The sequence below is a fragment of the Grus americana genome, chromosome 1 (genome assembly GCF_028858705.1).
Source record: "Grus americana isolate bGruAme1 chromosome 1, bGruAme1.mat, whole genome shotgun sequence".
Taxonomy (NCBI): Eukaryota; Metazoa; Chordata; class Aves; order Gruiformes; family Gruidae; genus Grus; species Grus americana.
The window spans coordinates 63,313,352-63,335,556 of NC_072852.1; the positions used below are offsets into that span (position 1 = coordinate 63,313,352).

The 22,205-nt window shown below is 38.5% G+C and overlaps 1 protein-coding gene across 3 annotated transcripts in view; it reads right to left on the reverse strand.

Annotated features, from left to right (window-relative positions):
• Positions 1-2,261: 2,261 nt before the first annotated feature.
• The window catches only part of MYBPC1 (myosin binding protein C1), a 78,896-nt gene continuing 58,952 nt past the window's right edge, over positions 2,262-22,205 (reverse strand). For 2 of the 3 annotated variants that reach the window (XM_054810961.1, XM_054810951.1), the window contains 9 exons: positions 19,014-19,181; positions 18,444-18,532; positions 16,885-17,080; positions 15,983-16,122; positions 14,112-14,271; positions 12,675-12,811; positions 11,582-11,768; positions 5,331-5,370; positions 2,262-2,991 (listed from right to left, as the gene is read on the reverse strand). In XM_054810961.1, coding sequence (XP_054666936.1) covers positions 5,360-5,370; positions 11,582-11,768; positions 12,675-12,811; positions 14,112-14,271; positions 15,983-16,122; positions 16,885-17,080; positions 18,444-18,532; positions 19,014-19,181 — 1,088 coding nt within the window. In that variant the 3' untranslated portion in view covers positions 2,262-2,991; positions 5,331-5,359. Of the gene's footprint in view, positions 2,992-5,330; positions 5,371-6,802; positions 6,862-11,581; positions 11,769-12,674; positions 12,812-14,111; positions 14,272-15,982; positions 16,123-16,884; positions 17,081-18,443; positions 18,533-19,013; positions 19,182-22,205 lie in introns of all 3 variants that reach the window. The other variant, XM_054810972.1, reaches the window with a different exon arrangement.

Here is a 22,205-nt window from a genome sequence, read left to right on the forward strand (position 1 = left end):
AACAGATGAGATGAATAATGCGACTAGCTGAAGACTTAAACTGTTTTCACATGTTATGAGACATCAGGGAACACAACCATAAGACATAAAAGCACTACTAGTTTCACTAGTTTTGCTGTTACTTTATCTCATGTGACCAGGTTTTATTTGCTGCCTTCTGTTACTCCTACATCTCTTTCAGGTTTACTAACTTACGGAAATTCCATGTGAGCCTACTTAGGAGAAATTTCTTCTTGGAAGCGTCGGGCCATATCTTCTACAGCATGATGTTCTGCTGCTGCTCTTCTCTCTAGGTTGTTTTGCCTGTAGTTTTTCTTGTCTTTGGTACGTCTTTATTCTCCCAAGCTGGTACTAACTACAGATTTTATGAGCATTTTCTTAACTCTGTGGTTTCGGTCACTTTATTTCACCTATCAAACACCATCCCTGGAGAATCCCATTAAACAAATCATCATGAATCAAAACTTTATCTTTTGTTATTCTCTATTTAAGGTTCTGCAGCCTGGTTTAGATCTACTAGAAATCCCTTTCCTATCTCACCCCATCCTATGGTTCCTCTCAAAGTAATTTTCAATTAATTTTTAATCCGGAGGCTTGGCCAGTCAGCCTAGTTAGGGTATGAATTTATAGCACACTAATGCCCACTCATCTCAGTTCCACCCACGGGGCGATACCCAGTACTTCCTATTGGCGTGGTGCGTCTCCAGCCCCAGGGACGGCCAATGGCAAATGCTGAGCAACGCAACCAGGGAGGAATTAAGGGCATCCGAATATAACGCTTACCATTCACACCATGAAAAGTAGCTTAGCTCAGCTTGTCTTTTAACACTGCTGGCATCTGGTAGAAATTAGAATAGCTAATGCGCTCAGCAGAGAGCCTACAGAAGCTGAGATTTATGCTGGCTTTCAGGTTATGATGTGTGGTACATTAAGACTGAGGAGGCAGATGCAGATACATAAGCTTGAAGTTATAACTATAGCTTTTGGTGCTGACTATAATATATCTCAACAGACTGATACGGTTTTAAATGAGGGCTGTGGGCTTAAATGCTGCATGGCATATATTCAAACTGACCCTCTCCTACAACCTTCTGTGCTTCAATACAGATGAAGGGAGTCCTCATTCACTGGTGAGATACAGAATAAAGAGAATTTATTAATCCTTTATGGAATTTTCTTTCTTAGTAGATGTGTTGCCTTCTTTCATGTGTAGGTGTGAATGAATGTGTAGGAGAGAACCGATTTTGGCAAGAGCAGGGTGAAATGCAGGTGGTGGTGGTGGGGGGTGTCCAGAATCCCCGGGAACAGAGAATTGCTTCCTTGCACAGATGGCAGCGCAGAAGAAATCACAAAAATAGCAAGGAGGGAAGGAAGAAAAAGGATCTCAGAGTGAGTAGGATCCACAGAACATTAAGTGAGAAAATGCTTTCAGCTCCGCAAGGCAAAAGAAGCGGTAACTGAAGTGAAAAAACACCAGTTCAGCAGTGGCGGTTCATAGTAACACATTGTTTTATTATTGCATAATTACTGACTGCTGGATGTTTGAAAATGTGCTGACATCACATAACCATCTTGTAATGTACTACTGGTCTAAGCAGACCTTTATAAGCCATAACTGAAGATCAATCATTAGTCAGTAAGCACATAACCTACGCTATCTATGCAGCCAGAGTGAGAACTGGTAAATAAATGACCGGGCAACAGGGAATCGACAGCGTGGCCAACTTATGTGTGACCTTGTGTCTCACGTGCTTTGGAGTTTGCTGGAGACTTACAGACAATCACTCCCACTCCTGAAATACTTGGAGGCTAAAGGTGCTAGAGCTGGAAAAGTAATGTAGCCATTTTACCTTATCTAAGGCATTTTTGCCTTGCATGGTAACCTGATGAGTGGTATGGTCTGAGTCCCTTTGCTGCTGCAATACCTGCAAGAGCTCTGTGAATTGCTGAGAAAGGGGGCAGATCCAGAATGATGAAAGCTGTCGTGGTTGGCATTTACAATATTTTATATATTGAAAACACATAGATTGAAAACATATAGATAGAAAACTGCACGTATCTATAGCATTTATCTTCACTCACATTCTGTGTCGTATTTTCTTGAAGTGTAAGCCCATTAGGTTAGGTGTGACTGCTGATACTGTTTTCCTCTCAATATAGTGGGCTCAGGTTCCTGCTTTACAGTATGTGGAAATTAAACAAGAAATGTGGTAAGATGAGACAGAAAAAAACCTAAAAAAATAGTGAACAAGAACTTGATAGATCTTAAACACTTCATATTTATTGTACATTAAATAAAACAGTTTCAGTTCAGTTGAGAGACTGATGGGTCGGATTTAGGAAATCAAAACTTCTAAAGGAAGGTATGTTCAGCTTAAATGATCATTAAGTATATATGTATTAATTACGTTACAGTAAAACCATATTCTGTTAAACAATTCTCAGGTGAATAAGATACATTATCAAAGAGGTATGTATTCCAAGGGTCTTATTGCACAGCTACTGGCTAATCCAAGTACTTTCAGTCTGAGAAAGATACGCTTTTTACCACCGAGTACAAACTCTGACTGCCTCCTCATGTTTATTACACGGCTTCTCCTCTTTCCTCATTAAAAAACAGAACACAATATCAAACAGAAAATAAAGCTGAACATTACAAAAAACGTGTGTTGTCTTCAGTTCATTTCATTTCAACCCCAAAGCAATCCATGCGTATTCTTTCTTTTCAGTAAGAGCAGGTAGGGAAAACAAAACAACAAATAGGAAAGAAAGAAAAAAGGAAAAAAATTCCCCAACCACACATTTGTTCTGTCATTGCAAGAACTAAAATGCTGTAATTATTCTGCTACCCATTTCCAGTGTAGTGGGAGGAAACACTGTGGACGGACTCTCACTTCCCCTCAGTTTTGTCTGCCTGTACTTCACGCATATATGAATCAATGATATGCGGAGGCACTCCATCCATCAATAGTCTGAAGAACGAAAGCCCACCTACAGACAAGGAATAAGACAATCTTCAGGTTGAAGGTCCCTGGAGCAGTAGCTTTGTACCTTTATTTTCTGGCGTGACAAAGATTTAGTCAGCGCCTATTGCATACTTCATTTTGAGATGTGATAAAATTCAGCCCTGTTCATAGGTCCAGCACAAGAATTAACCATTACCTGAGTTCTGTACTATACAGAACTTCCCTGTCCTTTGTGCAGGGTGAATTTCATTTCTAGGATGTCATACACTGAGTCATTTCTCTCACCCCATGCAATAGTCTATGATAAGCTTCACCTCAAATAACCCTACTGGATTTCCATCAGGCTGGGTGAAGTATAGTCAGAGATGGAGGTCAGTTCAGAGGGAACAATGTAGAAAACACCTGACTATGATGAGTTGTGGAAAACATGCAGAGACATTCAAATTATTCTAGTGTTGGGTCTTACAATGGTTTATAAGTATTTAGCAAAATATTTACCGTGTTGCTTGATAATAACAGGTGGGATGACATATGTAAAACAATCTCATGAAAAAAAGCCAGGATTTTAGATATAGGTGCCTTTAGATTCCAGAGAGAGGTGATGAAAGTTGAAACTTTCATCTGCTGGGGAAGTCTGAAGAACAATTTTGGATTTGCTTTTGAATAAAGAATAGACCACACGTAATCACCTCGGATCCAGGTGCCTACTCCCTTAAAGCTCCAGAGTTTTCCAAGGGCTTGAAGCTATAGGTATGTGATCTCAAAGCTGTGGGAGATCCTGCACCGATCCGCAGGGGAGTCTTACTCCAGACTTGTGGCCAGCACCTTCCTTAGCTGCAGCAGCGAGCGTCCATGCTCACAAGCTGACAAAACAGGGGCCTCTTGTATTCTGCATTTCCTCCAGCCCTGCCAAAACTTAGTTTCCTGTTTCCATGAAACTAAACTTTTTTTTTTTTTCTTCTTTTTTTCTTTCCATTTTCCAGTTTTATGTTGGTTGGAGTCAATATTCGCTGAACAGGTAACCAAAGCACCATTCCCAGCCTTTCAGGTCTGTGCGCTCTGTGACTGTGGCTGAGCCACCATGAGTAAAAATCTGAACCAAACCTAATTTAAATCCCTGCTGTAATAGAAACCCGAGCTTATAAGAAAGCCATTGGAAGTACTCAGTGTTTTCTTTGGTGTTCTGGAAAAAGGGACAAGGCAAAAGATTTCTGAAGAGCATTTAAAAATTTTAGCAATCCAAGACAAAATATTTCTCTCCGTGCCCAGAACAACATGTATGTAGTGTCTAACACACCAGCCAGGGCACCCCAGATCCCACTGATGTGGAAGCAGTAATTTAATACAAATAATCTGAATCAGGAGTGAAGTTTCATGCCATTGAAAAAATGTCATGGAAACTAAACACGTGGGTATTTCTGTTAATTTCGTTGAAATCCAGGGATATTTGGAAGGAACAGTGTGAAACGGATAAATATTTTGCTAAAACATTAGTCTGCCCTTTCTCAAGGCGAAGGGTGGCATTTGTTGTAAGCAAGCTACGTACCATTACTATTCCTCTTACGAATCTGCATGAGTATTCTGTTCTGCAAGTTGCAAAACCATCCGCTAATAACTGCACTTACCTTCGGAGCCTTTTCTGGAACACACCAAAAGCTTTAAAGCAAAAGTACATTGCCAGGGTGAAGATATCACTGTCTCTGAATGCTTTGGCTAAGTGCAACTGAGCTGATACTCACATACAGCATTTATCCTGAGTACAGATTTCAGGAATTTGTAACCTTTATTAACACAAGGATTATCCAATTAAAGTGCTATTAGTGACTAGTGATTATGAGACTGCGCTGTCTCATTTAACACCGTCATCGTTGCAGAACTCTTCGCTCCCGACCTTAGGTAGATGCACAATACAGACCAAAAAAAAAAGCATGCTTTTTGGCATCTTTTCAACTCATGTAGTGCAAGTTGTGATACGAATCATTCATTCTTAAATGAAATTAACTGTGGAATAAATATTTCATTCATGTAGAGGTATGTTCCTATATGAAAATAACTGTAAATGCAAGATGCTCCTTTATTGCTTGCATTTTATTCATGCTAATTAATCGTGCTAACTCGTGCGCTGTTAATTTCCATTGAAACGTGCACTATTAGAAGGTAGTGGGAAATACTACTAAGAGGAGTTACTGTAACAAGCAATTATTATAAAAATCTGGATTTCTGTGCATTAAAACTATCATGCTACTCATTTTAAAAACCATTTTCATTAAGTGAAATAATGAAAATCATGCCATACTAGGCAGACATTGTATGACGTGTAAACAGACAATAAGCTTCATATGCAAGAACCATATGAAAGCTTACCTTAGATGACAATATACATTCAAAAATCCTTACTGTGTAGCTAAGGGAGAGAGAGAAAGAGAAGTAACAATTTAATCGCAAACACAAAAGTAGAGAGAAAATGTTGAGTGAAATTATGCTTACAATTATGTCAAGGTGATGTTTTAATCCTTAGTCATGTAAAATATGTAGGAATAGAAGCACATGAAGAGTAAAAGGTAGGGATCCAGTTCCACTTCAAAATTATCATTAATAAGTAAAAGCTATATTAATATGTACAAGTAACTATAACTCCTGTAATTAGTCTAAAGTATAGATTGGAACCAAATTATGCAACTGACATTTATGATAAAAGTTTCCAAACGTAGCTTCAAGGAAGCTAACACATATATATATATAGTATTTTCCACCAGGGAAAAAAAGCACACACATAACACCGAAGCATATATATATATGTCGAAACTCTGTAAGGCAAAATAATCAAGTACAGACTAATAACATTCCTGTGCACTAAAGTATGTACTTTGTCACGTATTCACATTTACATTACTTAAAGCATGCTATTTACTCTGTAGGAGCCCTTACAATTAATTAAACATTTTGACTCTTATAAAACTTCTATATATATATTTATATGTGTGTGTATATATATAAAAACACTCAACTTTATGCCTATTGTAGCCATTTAAGATAAATACCTTAATACTTCAAATACTATAGGAACATTATCTAGCCTAATTTCTTAACATGTTTTAGGTTTAAAATAGTAAATTTGGATGCATAATATACTGGAGACTAGTTTTTGGGCATTTCTGACATTTTAAAACTGCACTGTAAATATTCTGGATTTGGGCAAGGTTACAAGCAAACACCTTTCTATAGAAGGAACCAAATTCTCTGAACCCCACTGAACCTGAATTAAAATAAGCTCCAGAGATTATATGCTTGTCAGTAAAAAGTTTTCACTGATTTCAGTTGGATCAAGATTTCATTCTTAAATTCTGTAGTGCAAGCTTAGGCACGGATTATCACTCTCAGCACTAACTTGTAACTAAAGATGACAATTCTGTAATAAATAATGCCTTTTAAGCACAGTAAATGACTTTATGGTACTTCTTTCAATAATTCTACAAGCTTACTGAGAGCTGTTTTTCAAATTTCTATCTCCTGGTCTAAGTGTTCTGGTCAAAGGTAGTCACGGTCACAGTCACAGGAATTAAATAAATTCCTTATAGGTACAGGTAGTTCTATGCCCAGTGGCATAGCAGAAATACATCTAAAACCTTTTAAACTCAGATGTTAAATACCCATATTCTTGATTAATTTGGCCTTCTTTGCTCATGTGACATAGACATTGTATGCCATGAGACACTAGCTAGTTTAATCTAAAAAAGCAAATAAATACACACTTTGCATGCAGAAAATGCGTTTACGTGTGGAAAGAGAGGAAGGGAATGAAATGGAATGTCCAGAGGAGTATGCTTATTATAAACCTGATTATTCCCCGACAAGAAGAATGGTTCTCCTGGGTTAATTACTCCATGATATATCACTGCAGAATTAGAATATTTATAGTGGTATTTATTCGCATTTGAAATTCTTCCCAGTTGATCATAACACCTTATTTTTTAATATTTCTTATACAGCATCTTTGCTATCATCAACCTATTAGAGTGATCGCCAACCTTGACTCCATGCTTAAGATAAATGTTCTCCAAAGCCATTTGTTTCATGATAAAAGAAGCACAGTGCTTTATCTGAATCTTTTCACTGACCTCAGTGAAGCTAATAAGGAATCGGCTCCTTACTGCTTGTTATGAGAGATTTACAGCCATAGTTAGGGATCTACCTCAAACTTAAAACGATACATATTCTGAATTTTTCCTTATATAATGTATATAATTAGATTCTGTGCATGCATCATCTTTCAAGACATATGAGGTAGAGTTATTATTTTGTCTAAGATCTATTGCATTACCTTTTTCATCACGTTTATATTTACAAAAAAAGCCATTGTACGTGCAGTTGTGCTGAGCAGCTTGCATAACTGCCATCTTTAAGTTCACTCAGCAAAACCGAAAACACAAGTCGAAGTACTGTCTATCTGAAATAACATCAGTAAATGCAACCCCTTTTTTCTGAAGGCAGAATAAGAATTTATTATTTTTATTATGTTTATTATTGTGCTCGTATTGTCTGTTAACCATCATTAACTATTTTTCAAAAAATGAGCATTAAATTTAGTAACAACTAGGGGTACTAAATACTGTGAGTGAATGGCTAAAAAAGAAAATTGTAGCATACTGATACTATTCATAGCCAGAGTATTCATGGCTATTCAGTTGTTCAAATACTACGTAAAATCAGAAATCCTTGACTGTTCTGTGAGTAGTTTGATGGCGTTTCTAAGACTACCCTTATATATATATATATATATGCATGATAAAATTCAGATCTCCAACACCTCAGAAATAGAAGGGTAAAATAAATTCTAGCCAACATAAGGAAAATTCACTTACTGCAATATATACGGTTGCATGGCATAGAGCTCTTTAGCATGGCTCACTACCCAAAGATCTGTAGGAGCAGCCCTATAGCTAGTACCTTCACCGGATAGGTAGCATAGCCTTGAGCCTGTTGGTCTTATTCAGGCAGCATTCAACTGTATCATCATTTTACAAATTCAGACCTTGATTGTTACTTGCTGGAGTAAAGCTGAACCAGTTTAAAGCTATACATATGAATACACACGCACACACACACACACTGCAATCCATTTCCAGTGAGTCAGAAATCCGTAACTCTTTGCTCTCCATCAGTGTGATGAGCAGTCATCCGAAGAGCCCTCCTAAATGAACAAACAGGCTGGGAAACTTCAGAGAATGATAATTCAACACATAAGTCAATAGAAAAGTGAAATAAGACATAATTATGTTTTTATGCTCTGGCTGTTTAATACTCATTTGCGCTTGCCTGTGTCACACAGCAAACCCTGAGCCCACCCTGGTCCGCCAAGCTACAGCTGCTGTATTCACTTAATCCTATTCCCTTTGAATTCATCAGCTGAACTGCCAGTCACGCTAAGAGCATCAGCACTGAACCCTTACAACAGCTGTCCTGTGCCTAAGCCCTACAAATTGCTCACCTAAGCAGTCTTCAAGCAGGAGGCTGAAGCAACGGCTAAACCTGCCGGGGTGGAGGGAGGAATCTCAGTGAGGGTGACCACTCACGACCCAAACCGTTGGGAGAGAACCACAATACCAAGCTTGGTGGGAGGGAGTGGGACTGCGCCAGGTGATGGTTGATACAAGATTGGGTTCAAAAACCAACCATTAACTAGGGGAGGGGGTATTTAGGTTAATGAAGCAGCCCATCACATAGCCACAACAACACAGAGCCCAGGTGTGATCCCAGCAGCCTGCATTCTTCAGGGCTTCTTTCAGGTGTGATGCAAAGCTAAAGTACTGCTCTGAGCAAGATGTCTATGGTATAGTATTCCATTTTTTCAGTTAATCTTTTAAAGTAAATATTATTTTATTTGAGAAGAAAGAAGGCTTTTTAAGTCTAGAAGTGTCTGTGCTATAAGCCTTTTGCAGTCAGTGGGTGTGGGAGATTTTGTTTACAAGTGGGAAAGGATGAACTAAATCTTGTTGAAAGGGGGTAATTCTTACAGACTCGTTCTCACTGTAGCAAAGGTACGTTCAACTGCAACTCCAAGATCCAGTGCCAGAGGAACTGAGACTGTAGGACGTGCTGCAGCCAGCTGATAGGATGATTAATGCAACCCTCAGGACATGTAGCAAAGCCCATGCGTCTATCCAAGGTTTCCTGTGGGGTGAGTGATCGAGGGGGGGGGATACTTGAATCTGGCTGAGGTGCTAGGGTGTGTTGGCAATGCTAAGAACTGAGTCAAGATCTCAGACTCACAGAGCTGGAACAATCTTGAGATGTCATTTAGTGCCTATCAATCATAACAAATCTGCTCTAGTGCTTCACTGCTCTGACTGTTGTCGACCCCAAATGTTTGCTGCCATGTTGCCAGATATAACGGTTTTGTTTGTTTTAATCTTTAATGCAGCCATCATGGAAAGAATCAGCTATGAATGGGCCAGGCCTGGCAGCCTGTGAACAGAGCGTATCATGTGCTCTCCATTTCAGAACACTATTGAGAAAACTGGACCTGTGAAAGTTAAATAAACTTTTGTCAGCAAAAATCATCAGGGACATCATCTCAGCTGTACCTAGTAACCACTTTAATGAACAGAACTGTAGCTTTTTTTTCCTAGAGACATTACTTCTAATTGACTGGGAAAGGATCTTAAGCATTTCCAGCCTATTTCAGATACCAGTCCATAAATGTAAGAAATTAAATTCCCCATCGGTATCGATCAAAGGCAAAAATCTCTCCACGTTTCTCTTAACAACTCTAACATAGAGCAGCTTCCACTGCTGCTGAACAGTTTCTTGGAAACTGTTGCTTATTATAAGAGAGCCTGAATGAAGACGTGGTGTTTGTATGACGCTTCAAAACCAGCAAGCTAATTCATCCTGATACCCAGTGAAAAAATGTTCCAAGATCAACAGAAGCGTCTATACTTCACAACAGCTGGAAGGGGAATTATTGAAGAATGATATGTTATTCATGGCAACATTTGGAGTCTGGACTACTTAAATTATTTCTTATCTTAAAAATGTTTCACAGTATTCTGCACATCATATGTAAAAAATCCTTTGTAAAACAAAGGAGAGAACTAAACAGCCTCTTGTATTTTGTTGTACTACAAGCAAAGTGCTGAAGACTAAAAAGTTACAACTGAGTATAAACGTGTGTAAGAGCTTTAGGGCTTGGCGACTTGGGAAGTTTAATGAAATGGCAAACTAACTTCGCCTTTCAGTATTAAAAAAAAAAATCAATCAATGAAGTGGCCTTCTCAGGTGATGACGTCTTCTGTCACACTGTGAAATAGAGAGTTTGCTTGTGATTAAGGAAAACAATCATACTTCCAGGATGAGGGTATCGTCTCTTAAACAGTGTCTTAAAAACAAATCATGAAAATTAAGAAACTTATTATGCATATTTCCATTACATTAGTTAAATGTTCAACTTCATAGACCAAACATTTATTGCAATGGCTTCTTGCTAGCAGATTTGAGCTGTGGGACAAGACACATCAGAAAATACTGAAAATGGAAATTGAAATCCAAAATAAACACAATACAATCCATAAGGATATTAAATATTATGGTTTTCATTATAGATTAGCATGATGGAAATAATATAATTAGGACCATATTCAGCAAGCCTAAATTCCTGAGTTAGACACTTCCTATCAGCTGGCTTTAGGCAGCTTTCCTTACTTATAACCTCAAATTGTTTTTCTCAGAAATACTTAGCTTATTCAACAGTTGAAGCAAAGGCCTTGAGGGGGAGTTAGTCCAGCTAAATATGACCCCGTCTTTTCCTAGGAAGTATTTTTCTGAAAAATATGGTCCTGAGATGATTCATTAGTAGTCCAATCCAAATCCTATTGCCATGCATGACATCCCAATCAATGCTAAACTACCTGGAATTCATAAAGAGTACCTATTAATAAAAATAGATAAGTCTTCAGTTGTAGAAGGCTTCGTCCTCTTTCCCTGCCTTTGCAAAGTCCATAGTTCTGATTACTTAAAGCAAATACAGCAATTCTATCAGCTAGCTTGTGTCCTTCGGAGCAACGCTGCTACATGATTTTGCTAATACACTACATTAAGAAGTTTTCCTTGGAAGTAAATGTTTGGTATGTTTAATACATAATTTTAAGGCAGACAAAGACTGCCCTGAACTAATCTTTCTTCCTTCTCTGTTTTTCCCCTTGCCATTTCCTTCAGAGATCTGTCTCTTATCCAAGCTGATTTTTTTCTTTTTTTTAATGTTTTCCCAAAGAGCTCTATAGCTGAGTCTTACTAGAGTTTGTCAGGTAAGTGGCATAGCTCTAAGAGGTATAGTCTACCATTTTGTCACTTGTGGAAAAAGTCCTTGCAATCACTGACTATGTGAATTGGTGTGGGGGGAAAAAAAGACAATATAACATAAGCACAGCATGTTGGTCCTCAAAAAGAAAACAAAGCAACCAATATAGTTTATTTTGTCCTAATCAAGTTGTCATTTTCATTCAGGAAAGTTAAAAAAGTTGTTTGAACTCCTTTCTGCATTTGCCTTGCGTACTTTTGACTCCTACGCAGGTGGTGTTCAGACAAACAGGGCATTTGCAATGATTTAAACCCCTTACCTTTTACTTCCAGTTTGCAATCAACTTCTGCCTCTCCAAGTTCATTGACTGCTCGGCAGGTGTAGGTACCTCCATCATAGGGACTGGGTTTGCGGATCTCCAAGGTGCAGACACCTTGGTTGCTGAACATTCGGTACCTTGGGTCATTCATTATAATGACTTTGTTTTTCAGCCAGGTTATTTTGGGCTGTGGTAAAAACAGAAGAAAACCCATATGCACAAATCTTATGAACTTGAATATTTTATCATTTTTTTGGGGTTGTTCTGTTGAAGTTGAGTAATCCAGAAATGATACAAAATAGATAAAATAGAAAGGAATCTGTAATTCTTAACTCAAACGTCATCATAGGCTGCATCGTGCATCTGGTTTTAAGCACATTTTTTTCAGTGCAGCTCCTATCACATAATTAAAGTCATAAGTATAAGCCTGTTATCAGTGTAAGAGGCACTGTGTAATGGTAGCGAGCATCTGAGCAGTAACTTTTGACATCCAATTATTCTAAATCAATAAGAAAAGCATGGGTTTTCACAGTATTGCACAGAGACCAGTTAGAAACTGTGAAGGTGAAGAGTGAACAGCAAACATGTCCCTAAGTACTCTTCAGTTCTCATTTTACTCGGTCAGTTCAGTTTTTCACAACAGAAAACAGATCACAAAAAGGCACAACTCAAAAGAAACTGGAAGATGCATTGCACAGTGGGTCTGAGAACCAGTGCAGTCCCTGGAGAATTCCTGCAATGCGCTTTCTTAAAGCATAATTAGCTTTTTATAGCATAATTATGGCTTTATTTTAGTAACAATCTTTACTCATATATTAACTGTACAGCTGTTGTCAGTGCCGGTCCCAGTTATAACCCAGCCTTTTCCTGAGGTTCTGCCCTTTCACTGAGTTTTCTGTGGGTTTAGTAATTATTATAATGCCTGTGACACAGGTAAGTAGGTCCTTTGTTGTATTCTTTAGAGCCCACACCACTCTCTTTGCCTTCAGACTGGCTTGTGAATGAGAAAAATAGTAAAAATGGTATTACAGTTTTCACTATCAGGTTAAACTATCTTGTGTTTTAACTGATACCGTTGCGAGCTATGCTGTACCTTGGGGTTGCCCCGAACACTGCAGTTCAAAGTAGCGTTGTAACCAGCTACAGCAAACGTGTTGACTAGAGGCTGAGTAAACAATGGCCGTTCACTGAAGTCAAAATCGTCGTAAACTGGATATTTGTAGACTTTACCTATGCAATGAAAATAAAAGATTTAGGAAAAGAGTGTTGGCGTGTAGCTAAATACCCAAGCATCTTAAAAAGCTACAAGGAGTCTGAAGCTGTTCTGAGCTGCAGTGCTTTAGGTACCAACCTGCCTCTAGCAATTGCGGTTGTAGGGGAGGCTGGAAGCGAGCCTGGGAAGTGACCACAGCCCTTGGTCATGCTATAGGGTAGATGTCTGAGAGCTCCTCTTTGTTTCCTGAGTAGGTGGTATACCAAATAATACACATTTATTCTGTGTATTCGCCTGCATGCCCTGCATATTACAGAACAGGATGGATCCTGACTGGTGTACTGCAGGATGCCTGCCTTGACAAGCCGTGTTCACTCTGTTGCCAATTACTTTTCACAGTTTGTTCCGATTGCAAACTGGCCCTGTATTTGAAAATCCATTTTTCTTTCTGCTTCATACAGTGCACAAACAATACAGATACATGAACGGATGTAGTTTCTGTACAAGGAAAATGTGGTAGTAAAATCTAGTTTCTCACTGCCACTTTTTCCCTGCTCTGCAATGGAGATTACCATCAATAAATCATCTTCACCCACAAACTAAGTTGGCATGAGAAGACAGCCTCAGGTTGTGCCAGGGGAGGTTTAGACTGGATATTAGGAAAACATTCTTCACCGGAAGGGTTGTCAAGCATTGGAACAGGCTGCCCAGGGAAGTGGTTGAGTCACCATCCCTGGAGGTATTTAAAAGACACGTAGATGTGGTGCTTGGGGACATGGTTTAGTGGTTGGACTTGACAGTGCTAGGTTAATGGTTGGGCTCAATGATCTTAAAAGTCTTTTCCAACCTAAGCAATTATATGATTCTATAATTTAGAACAGCTGGAGAGACTGACATCTATTCCTGTGCACAGGTGTATTACTCATCTGCCTGAAATGGATGGGAGCACTTGCACAGCTGATGCCAAGTCTCCACTGGGAGGCAGTGATTCACTGCTTCTACCAGAACAGCTTCTTCACTCCTCTTCCAGCTCTTGTGTCACCACTGGCAAGTCTAAATTGACGAGTCTGAGATCCAAGATCGTAGAAAATGTCAGAACATTGGAAAAATGTCCCACTCTTTATTAAAAAAGCCTACTATGAACTATGTGGACAAACTAAGAAGTCCTAATACGAAATGTCCTAGCTGTTATTTGTACCTGGCCTTGGGAATAGGAATGCATCTGAATGCTTTAGAGATACAGCCTTTACCCCTGATCCCCTTCCAGCCTCTGAACACACCCCTTCCCTTCTGACAAGGAATGGATAATTAGCTAACCATCCTTTGCAATCAAAGCACTCTCTTTGGTCATCGTTGCATCCTCACTGAGGCCACACATGTTTTCAGCGAAGATTCGGAAGTAGTACTCATTTCCTATGACGAGCTCGTTAATGGTGGCACTGGTGCGGTGGTAGTGCTCAATTACTGTGAACCATTCCTGAAAGGCACAAACACAGAGAGTAAGCTTCCCCGCAGCACCCTGCACCTTTCAGCCATTAACTGTTTGGAAGAATCATCCAGCTTGTAGGAGTAAGATTTTTCTTTTAAGGGAATGTTAATGCATACTAAAATAGTGAAGCTAGCAATAATTAATTATTCTGTCCGAAATGAGTTATAACGAGAATACCACAGAGCTCACTGCTGAGCAGCGAAGGCCAAATGGAAAGTGAACCCTACTGAATTGTTACATTCTCTTAGCTGGGAGGGTTCATTTTAGGAAATCCAGTATTACAAATGTTGTATTGTGCAAGGCAAGGCAGGCTCCTTCATCCCTAGTGCACACTGCTGACAGAGAGGGTACTGCTGCAGATAAGAAAAGTAGTAGCATGTACTAATCTGCAGTAACATGTACTCACAAGAGGCCAATGCAATAATCTACCCCCTGTTCCACAGGTTGAGTGTTCATGAGAAATCGAATTCTACGCAGGTAGTCCTCTGACATCTAAATGCTCAGATGGGGAGGTGGGGTTTAGCGTTTTAGTCTGCAGCTGTAACGGGATATGTGAACTCTATCCTAGTAAACAATACCTAAATAACAGAGATGAAAGAGGTTAATGCTAAAATGCAATTAATGTAAAGTGCAATATGACCACAGCAATGTGTTTGCTTTTCTTTACTCTGTCCTACATAGTTTTCTTGCTTTTCTAAAGATGAACTTATGTCGAGTTCCCTGTGTCACAGTTTGCATTGATATTTGGTCGTCTTTAAGAGCCGAAGTGCCTTTTGGGAAAAGAGTTTTCTGCAGAACGCCAGCTGTGCCAGCATTGCAAAATTCACCACCACAGAGAATGCGGGGAAACTATGACCTGAATGATCCGTGACACGCTGGACCCTAGACGCTACTGCTGTTACTTTCTCCTTAACACAGTAATTTAGAGACACGTGACATCATTGTTCTGATCACTGTGCAGAGACCATCTCTTCCTACAGTCTGAAGAGAAAGAAAATATGAAGGATGGGAAGGGAAATAGCAACACAGGAAGAATGAATTGATCAGACCATAAAGTAGATCAACATATTAAAGTGGAGGGTAGCGCAGCAAAAAGATTCCCTTAGGTAAGGCAACTCCCAAAATATTATTCTAGATTTCCAGTGTTTAAATTTGCAGTAAGTGTTAAATATAAGAATCCAACTACCTTCGTTTAAGGAAGTGTAAAATTCATGTTAGTTTAATGAAAATAATAAACATCTCTATATTGCACTTTTCATCTGTAAATCTCAAAGCACTTTATGAATTACAAATGTACCATGTTGCCATGGGTAGTAAGGAGTGGCAATGACTTACACAATGTGACATTACGGGTTTGAAAACAACAGCACTACATTTTGATTCTAGTAGCGACCTACTGACTTTAATATTTTGGGGGTTTATTTTCTCTACTGAGACAAAGGGAAAAAAGCAGAATTACTTCCCTCAAAGTCCTTACCTTTTTAGTCCTCCTCTTTGGCATCATCTGAAAACATTTCCATGTCTATGCTTTAGATACAGTGAACAGGAGATTTTTAGAATTTTTAGAGATACCTTGCAGATTTCACTGACTAATCAATGCTTTGTCCACATGCATCAATTTAAACATGTAAGGTTTTTATTTTTGAAAAGGAAGAATTCATGAGTACATCAGCCTTTTAAACATCTCCTCATTACTTACCATACTCTTTTTATCCGCTTTTTGAATAGTGTACCCAGTGATGGCAGCATTGCCATCATCTTTTGGTGGCTTCCATGATAAATTTACATTCTCTCCCCAGACGTCCTCAATAGTTACAACCTCTGGTGGGCCTGGGCGATCTGTAATGAAAATATGGCAGCTGACATTTTCCACTATTTGCTTTCTCTCTCTCTTTCCTACACACATCTTAGTTTGATTTTTCTCTCTCTTACGATACTCACATGCCAAAACCAACGCCAAAAGAAAGATGAGGTTGCAAAATAAAACTTTCCAGAGTTAAAACATGTCAGAATTATGAAAAACTTAACTTGACCACTTTGTGAGTATGGTTTCTAATATGCACATGCCTTTTAATTGCATAAGGACATAATATTTTGGAAAAGTTAAAACCAGTTGAAGATGTGTTCCTAAAAGACAAAGTTGGACAATTACTCTAAAGGCTGTGTTACCAGCTTTGCCTATTATGTAAAGAAATAGATTGGTAAAAATGAAAAGTAAATGTGTTTTCTTGTCTGTCTTTCCTACTTTCATTTACTTTCAACATTTAGGATTTCTTCCACATTACACTTGTGACAAAGTTACTGTGGATTTACTACCATTTCTGGCTATGGATAGCATTCAACGAGGAAAAGCTTGCATCCTGGATAGATAACAACATGAAAAGCATAACAGTGAAAAAAGAGACGGACATGTTCCAGCAAGCATTGGCCATTGTGTGGGGAGGTTTACTTAGAGACCACAAATCTGTAGCCAAGTAATTGGACATGGAGAGTTATCACTGTTGAGAAATATGCTCTTTGGGATTCCTCTGTTTTCCTATAGCCTTGGAATGTGTAGTCTGCTTCTCTGGCATGCATTTATTTCTGTTTCTCAAAACATACCAACAATCTGAATATCTATTGTAGCTTTGTCCTGCAAGTTCTCTACTTCCACTTTCATGTCATATTCTCCAGAGTGGCTCCTTTCTGCCTTTCGGATGAAGATGATAGTGTCGTTTTCAGTGGTGCGGATGTTGATTTGGTTCTTGTCAATTGGAGAACCATTTTTCTGCCATGATACTTTTGCCCTTGGTCTTCCCTGTAAGAAGTCAGGAAACAATTTGTATATGATATTGGGAGAGAAAAGGGTGGGAAAGAAAACAGGTTTATTTCCCATTTTTCCCCAATGGGAAGTAAAAACCATCCCGAAAGAAACTAAGAATTCTTTTTTAAAGCATACAGCATCTGAGATGCAATCATATTAATTCACCTAAAATACAGATTTTTTTTCTTCTTTTTTTTCCAGGAGACTGAAAATATTTGCAAATTCTGGCTAAACTGGAAAATTAACTATCTGGCTAAATTTGTCAATTAATTTCCAGTTTTCCAAAAGAAAAAGGAGAAAAAAACAGAAAATGCAGAATAAAATATTTCACCCTCTGGAAGTGCCTGCATTCTCTATGCTGCCAGTGAAAGAGGAAAGTAGTGGGCTGAACCTCCAGGGATCCCAAACTCTTTTCTTTCATTGCAAAAGTAGTTGGAATAGTTGTTAGGTAAGCTGGATTGACATCTTTTGTGTGCCACTTTTGTGGGCCTAGTAGTGCCCAATTTAGGTACTTAAGTCACAGTGAATTCCACCTGCTTTACCTTGGGATTTGGCTGCCAGAGGCAAACAATTTGCAGATGCTGTCTGAAAGGGTAATCTCACACCTTTTTGAATGCCTTATCTTAGAGAATAACCATAGAATATTCCTTTAATTTCTCAAGAGCAGTGTATTGCTGATCTAAGCCTTTATTAGGCTTTTATCAGCCTTGTAGAAGCTGGACTATGCCCACCCAGTATCTTTAGGTGTGCGGAGATGAAATAGAAGTGTATTCTGCCATACTTCTTCCATTCAGAAGAATAAGGACCCTGCAGGTAGAGAGGCAGTCACTGTTGTAAAACCTATGGGAATGAAGGTTAACACGATGCTGTGGGAAAACATGTGCTATGTCCTTGGAAAGAGTCATGTTATAGCTGTGATCTCAAGGATTTAAAAACTGCAGTTTCTGTAGGAGACAGTTGAAGTCTGCCCACTCTTCCCCTCCCTTTTGCTCTCTCAAGTCAAGAAAAAGATTTAATGCCACAGTCCCAATACCATATCTAACTACTGCCAATGTAACCATTTTGCATTGTGCTAGCGACTATCTCACATATAATGTCTACTGGAAGGATTTATAAGTGTCCTTTGGATAACAGATGACAAATCAGTCTGTCTAAGCTGGTTACCCAATTCATTAATTAGCTTAGCATCATTTCTTTGAGACGTCAAAGCAAAAGATTTCAAGCACCTGTGTACTTCTGTGTTCTTCCACATCTGCCGAAGTTAACTCACTGGCAGACCGAAGTTACACAGAAAGAAGTTAAAAAGCAGCAATATAAGAAAAAGTAGTATTTTCCTGTCAGTGTTTTTAGTTCTTACCTGGAAAGGAATAACAAGATTCACAGTTTCTCCAACTCTTCGAGTATAGGTTTGTTTTAAGTGTCTTGGTAGACGAATCTTTGGAGGTTCTGAAAAAAGCCAGAAGCTTGTGTTCGACATTTATCTTCTTTTCTGACTTAGGCAGTACTAGTAAGCAACAATATAAATAGGAGACTCTGTGGTCTACAATTCCCCGAAGTGACTAATTAGTGAAGTGTGTTAAATTTCTTGGTCCCACAGTGTTACATTTGGTACACCATTGGTTTTTGTAACACCAAATGTTGTGGTGGTAGGAATAAGCGAGAAACTTAGTGCAACTCAAAAAAAGCAACATCAGATTCTGCAGGAAAAAAGCCTTGAAAGGCTGAGCAATAAAGGCTCAGAAATGAAACAATTAAAAAGAATTACAAATATTTTTAAAGATGGTTTCATGATTTCTAGCCACTGCACAATGGCTTTGTAAGGCCACAATGGCATCAGTTTCCAACAAGTAAGTATTAGCCTTAAAAACCCGAACTAAGTACGGCAGCAGAGTGTATTTGTGTGTGAGCGTAGGCAGGAGGATCTTACCTATCACTTCCTTGACTAAAATAGGCTGTGGGTGGTACCTGGGCTCACTTTCACCCGCAGCATTCACGGCTTTTACTCTCACAAGGATTTTCGAGCCAGTCGGCAGGCCATTGATAGTAAACTTCGTTTTGTCGGTCAGCTCCGGGTTAGCCACGATCCATTCATCAGCTAGTTTAGGGAAAAGAGGAGGACGAATCCAAAGAATAGGAAATTATAAATACATCCACTGCAAGGATGAGGAAAATTACAGAACGGTAATAGATTCATTATATTCTGATGAATGCATCGGTTTTGTTTTTCAAATTATGCTGTAACATGGTATTGATTCACTTTAATCATACGTAGGAAAAATGTTTCAAACCTTTAAGGGTTTCTGCTGATTATATATTTATATTTAGAGAAATAAATGTTTTTAGAATGTGTCATTTAATTTTCAGAGAGAAAACCGATTAGTCTTTAAATTTAGCTGATAGAAAACAAGGGGGACATAGAGTATATTTCCAAAAGCACTCATCATTGCTGTAACAGCTTCCTTGGAGAGAAATGGGGTTTACAATTAATTTCACTAATATCACAATTAGACCAGTACTGAGTACCCTTGAAACTACTACTGAGACCACAGGGATAAGAGAAACACAGAATATTTACAAATTGCAATGAAATGCCATCTCTCCTGGTGCCTTTAAAAAAGGAAAGCTGTGTCAGAATTCTTCACGCAATTACAGAATTCTTGGATTTTTTTATCCTAGCCCTAAGTAGTCGCATGTAATCCGTAGAGTGATGGAAAGAAACAGTATAGTCTTTCAGAAAAGCTTCAACTACGAATGATACTTTCTTTTCCACCACGTCCTCTAAACAGATCACTTTAACACTGCTGGCACCTTGACATTTGGCAGTCAGATTTATGCGGTAGCAAGTCAGTATCAATACCTTCCACATCAGATAAAGATAGCATTATAATATTGGCACAGAAGATAAGAGCACTGTTATAAGCTAGAGAGCCCTGCAGACTTAGTGCGCAATACTGTGGTACATTTTCATAACTGCAGGTCTTACTTTTAGGCATTAAACTTTCCTTTAAGCTGCTGCTTTCAGCTTCTAGCAATCAATGACTGTTTCTGAAGACGTCCCCCTCCCCTTATACACGGACTACAGCAAATTCTGTGGACTTATTTATCTTTACTTTTATGAAGAGAGTGTTTCTTTCATTAAAGAAGATTTATATCCTTTGTTGAATACTGTACCTTCCAGGTTAAAAGGTGGCTCCATCAATTCCTCAGACAGATCTGTCGATATACCTTGTGAGAATCCATCTTTAAAATTAATCAGAGACACCCACTTTCACACAGATGGAGCATTTTGTCAGTGGTTAGCAATTCCTGTTAGTAAGTATGCAAAGATAGATGCTGGGCTTTAAAGATTTAGAGGACCCGTATTTAGGGATACTGCAGGGAGGAAAGAGATGGGAAGAGGTCATCTAGATCAAAGAAGAGTTATGCATGATGCTCACAGAAAAACTAAAGGATAAAGGAAGAGGAGATTAAGTTGTTTTGTTTCTTTGGGCCTGACCACAGCCCTGGAAAGATGAAAAGAAACAGACAAAGGGAACATTTTGAAGAGAGATAAATGAAACAAAATGATGATGGGAGAAAGTATAGGAGGAGAAGAAAACACATCATAGAAGAGAGAAGAAATTGAGAGAAGAAATCTGAGTAAGAGAGACAGAAAAAGAGATGTCTTGGAAAAAAATTGGGGAATAGAACACATTTAGCTAAAGGCACCATAGAAAGAAATTTAAAGAAGGCCAAAACCATGGATGATGACATATATGATATGATCACTGAGGCTTTGTTTCCTGGACAAAGCTATGACTGCCCTGCATTTCCTGGAATCCTGGAGGTGGCTATTTTCAGTATAGTAAAAATACTATTCTAGCATCTGTGCATGGCCCTGGATGTGTACCACTGGCAAAGATCTCAGCCAACAGAGACTCTCCGGAGTGCTTATTTACTGGCTATGAAAACAGATCATCTGCAGATGGCTCTTTAAAGGCACATAAACACAGTGTCCTAGGGAAAACTAGGGCCAAGCTCATCAGACTACTCCTGAAATGTCAAACAAGAAGCAGTTGGCAGCATATATTACTAGGAATTGACTTCTCTAGTGTCAACAAGATTTGGTCTATTCCACATCACCACAGCAAGAGATTCAAGTTGGATGTTGCAAACTAGCCCTGGGAAGGGGAGTTCTATGTTCACGTTATTCACACCTATGCAATGCCAGATCCTGATACTCATGATGAGACTCCAGTTCAGTAATACACACAGTGAGCTGTTAAAGGTGCTACCACAGTTAAGGAAGTCCAAGAGTCCACCATGTTGATCAAGTTATGAGGTTCAGACTAAAGGCAAATACCAATTTTTGCAAAGCCAAACCAATGCTCATGGTACATGATTACTCTAAATTATAACTTTTTTTTTCCTTCCTATATTCAGATTATGATTTCTACTAATGATTGCTATGATAAGGAAGTCTCAGAAAAGTCCTCTTTAAAACTACTTCAGTGACAATGATGAAAGTATGGAGAAGGTAAAGACAAATGAGTTTACAAACAGATAACTAAAAGAAAAGAACAGCAGAATGAATGTAGATAGTCATAAAAAGTACCTTGAAATTAAAAAGAGTTATTAAACAGTATAGAAGAAATTAGTTTGAGGCAGAACAGGCACTGAAAGGAATGAAAAAGGAGGCACTGAGATATTGCAAGAAAGAAAAAAAGGACTGAACATAGAGAAAAGGATGTATGTTTTAATAACACATCTTTTTAATTGGTATTTTCTACTAAGCTTGCTTCTTCCTAACCATTTTCATAACATATATACATAAATAATGTCAATTGTGTATATATAGATGTATATGCATATATAGGAGGCATATATAGATATACATAAACACTCAGAAAGCTATGTAAAATACATTGTACCCATTGTATTTTAACTGAGGTGGGTAACAATAAAATGACAGAGTTGACTGCCATTTTGTTGTATCTTCGTATGTTTTAAACCTATCTGAAAAAAGAAAAGTAAAGAATTTGTTCCATTCAACAGGTATACAATGATCTTCTGTCTAATAGTCCTTAAAAGATAGATTTGGAAGATTCCTTTGAACACCATAGTTTGCATTACTGTTTAT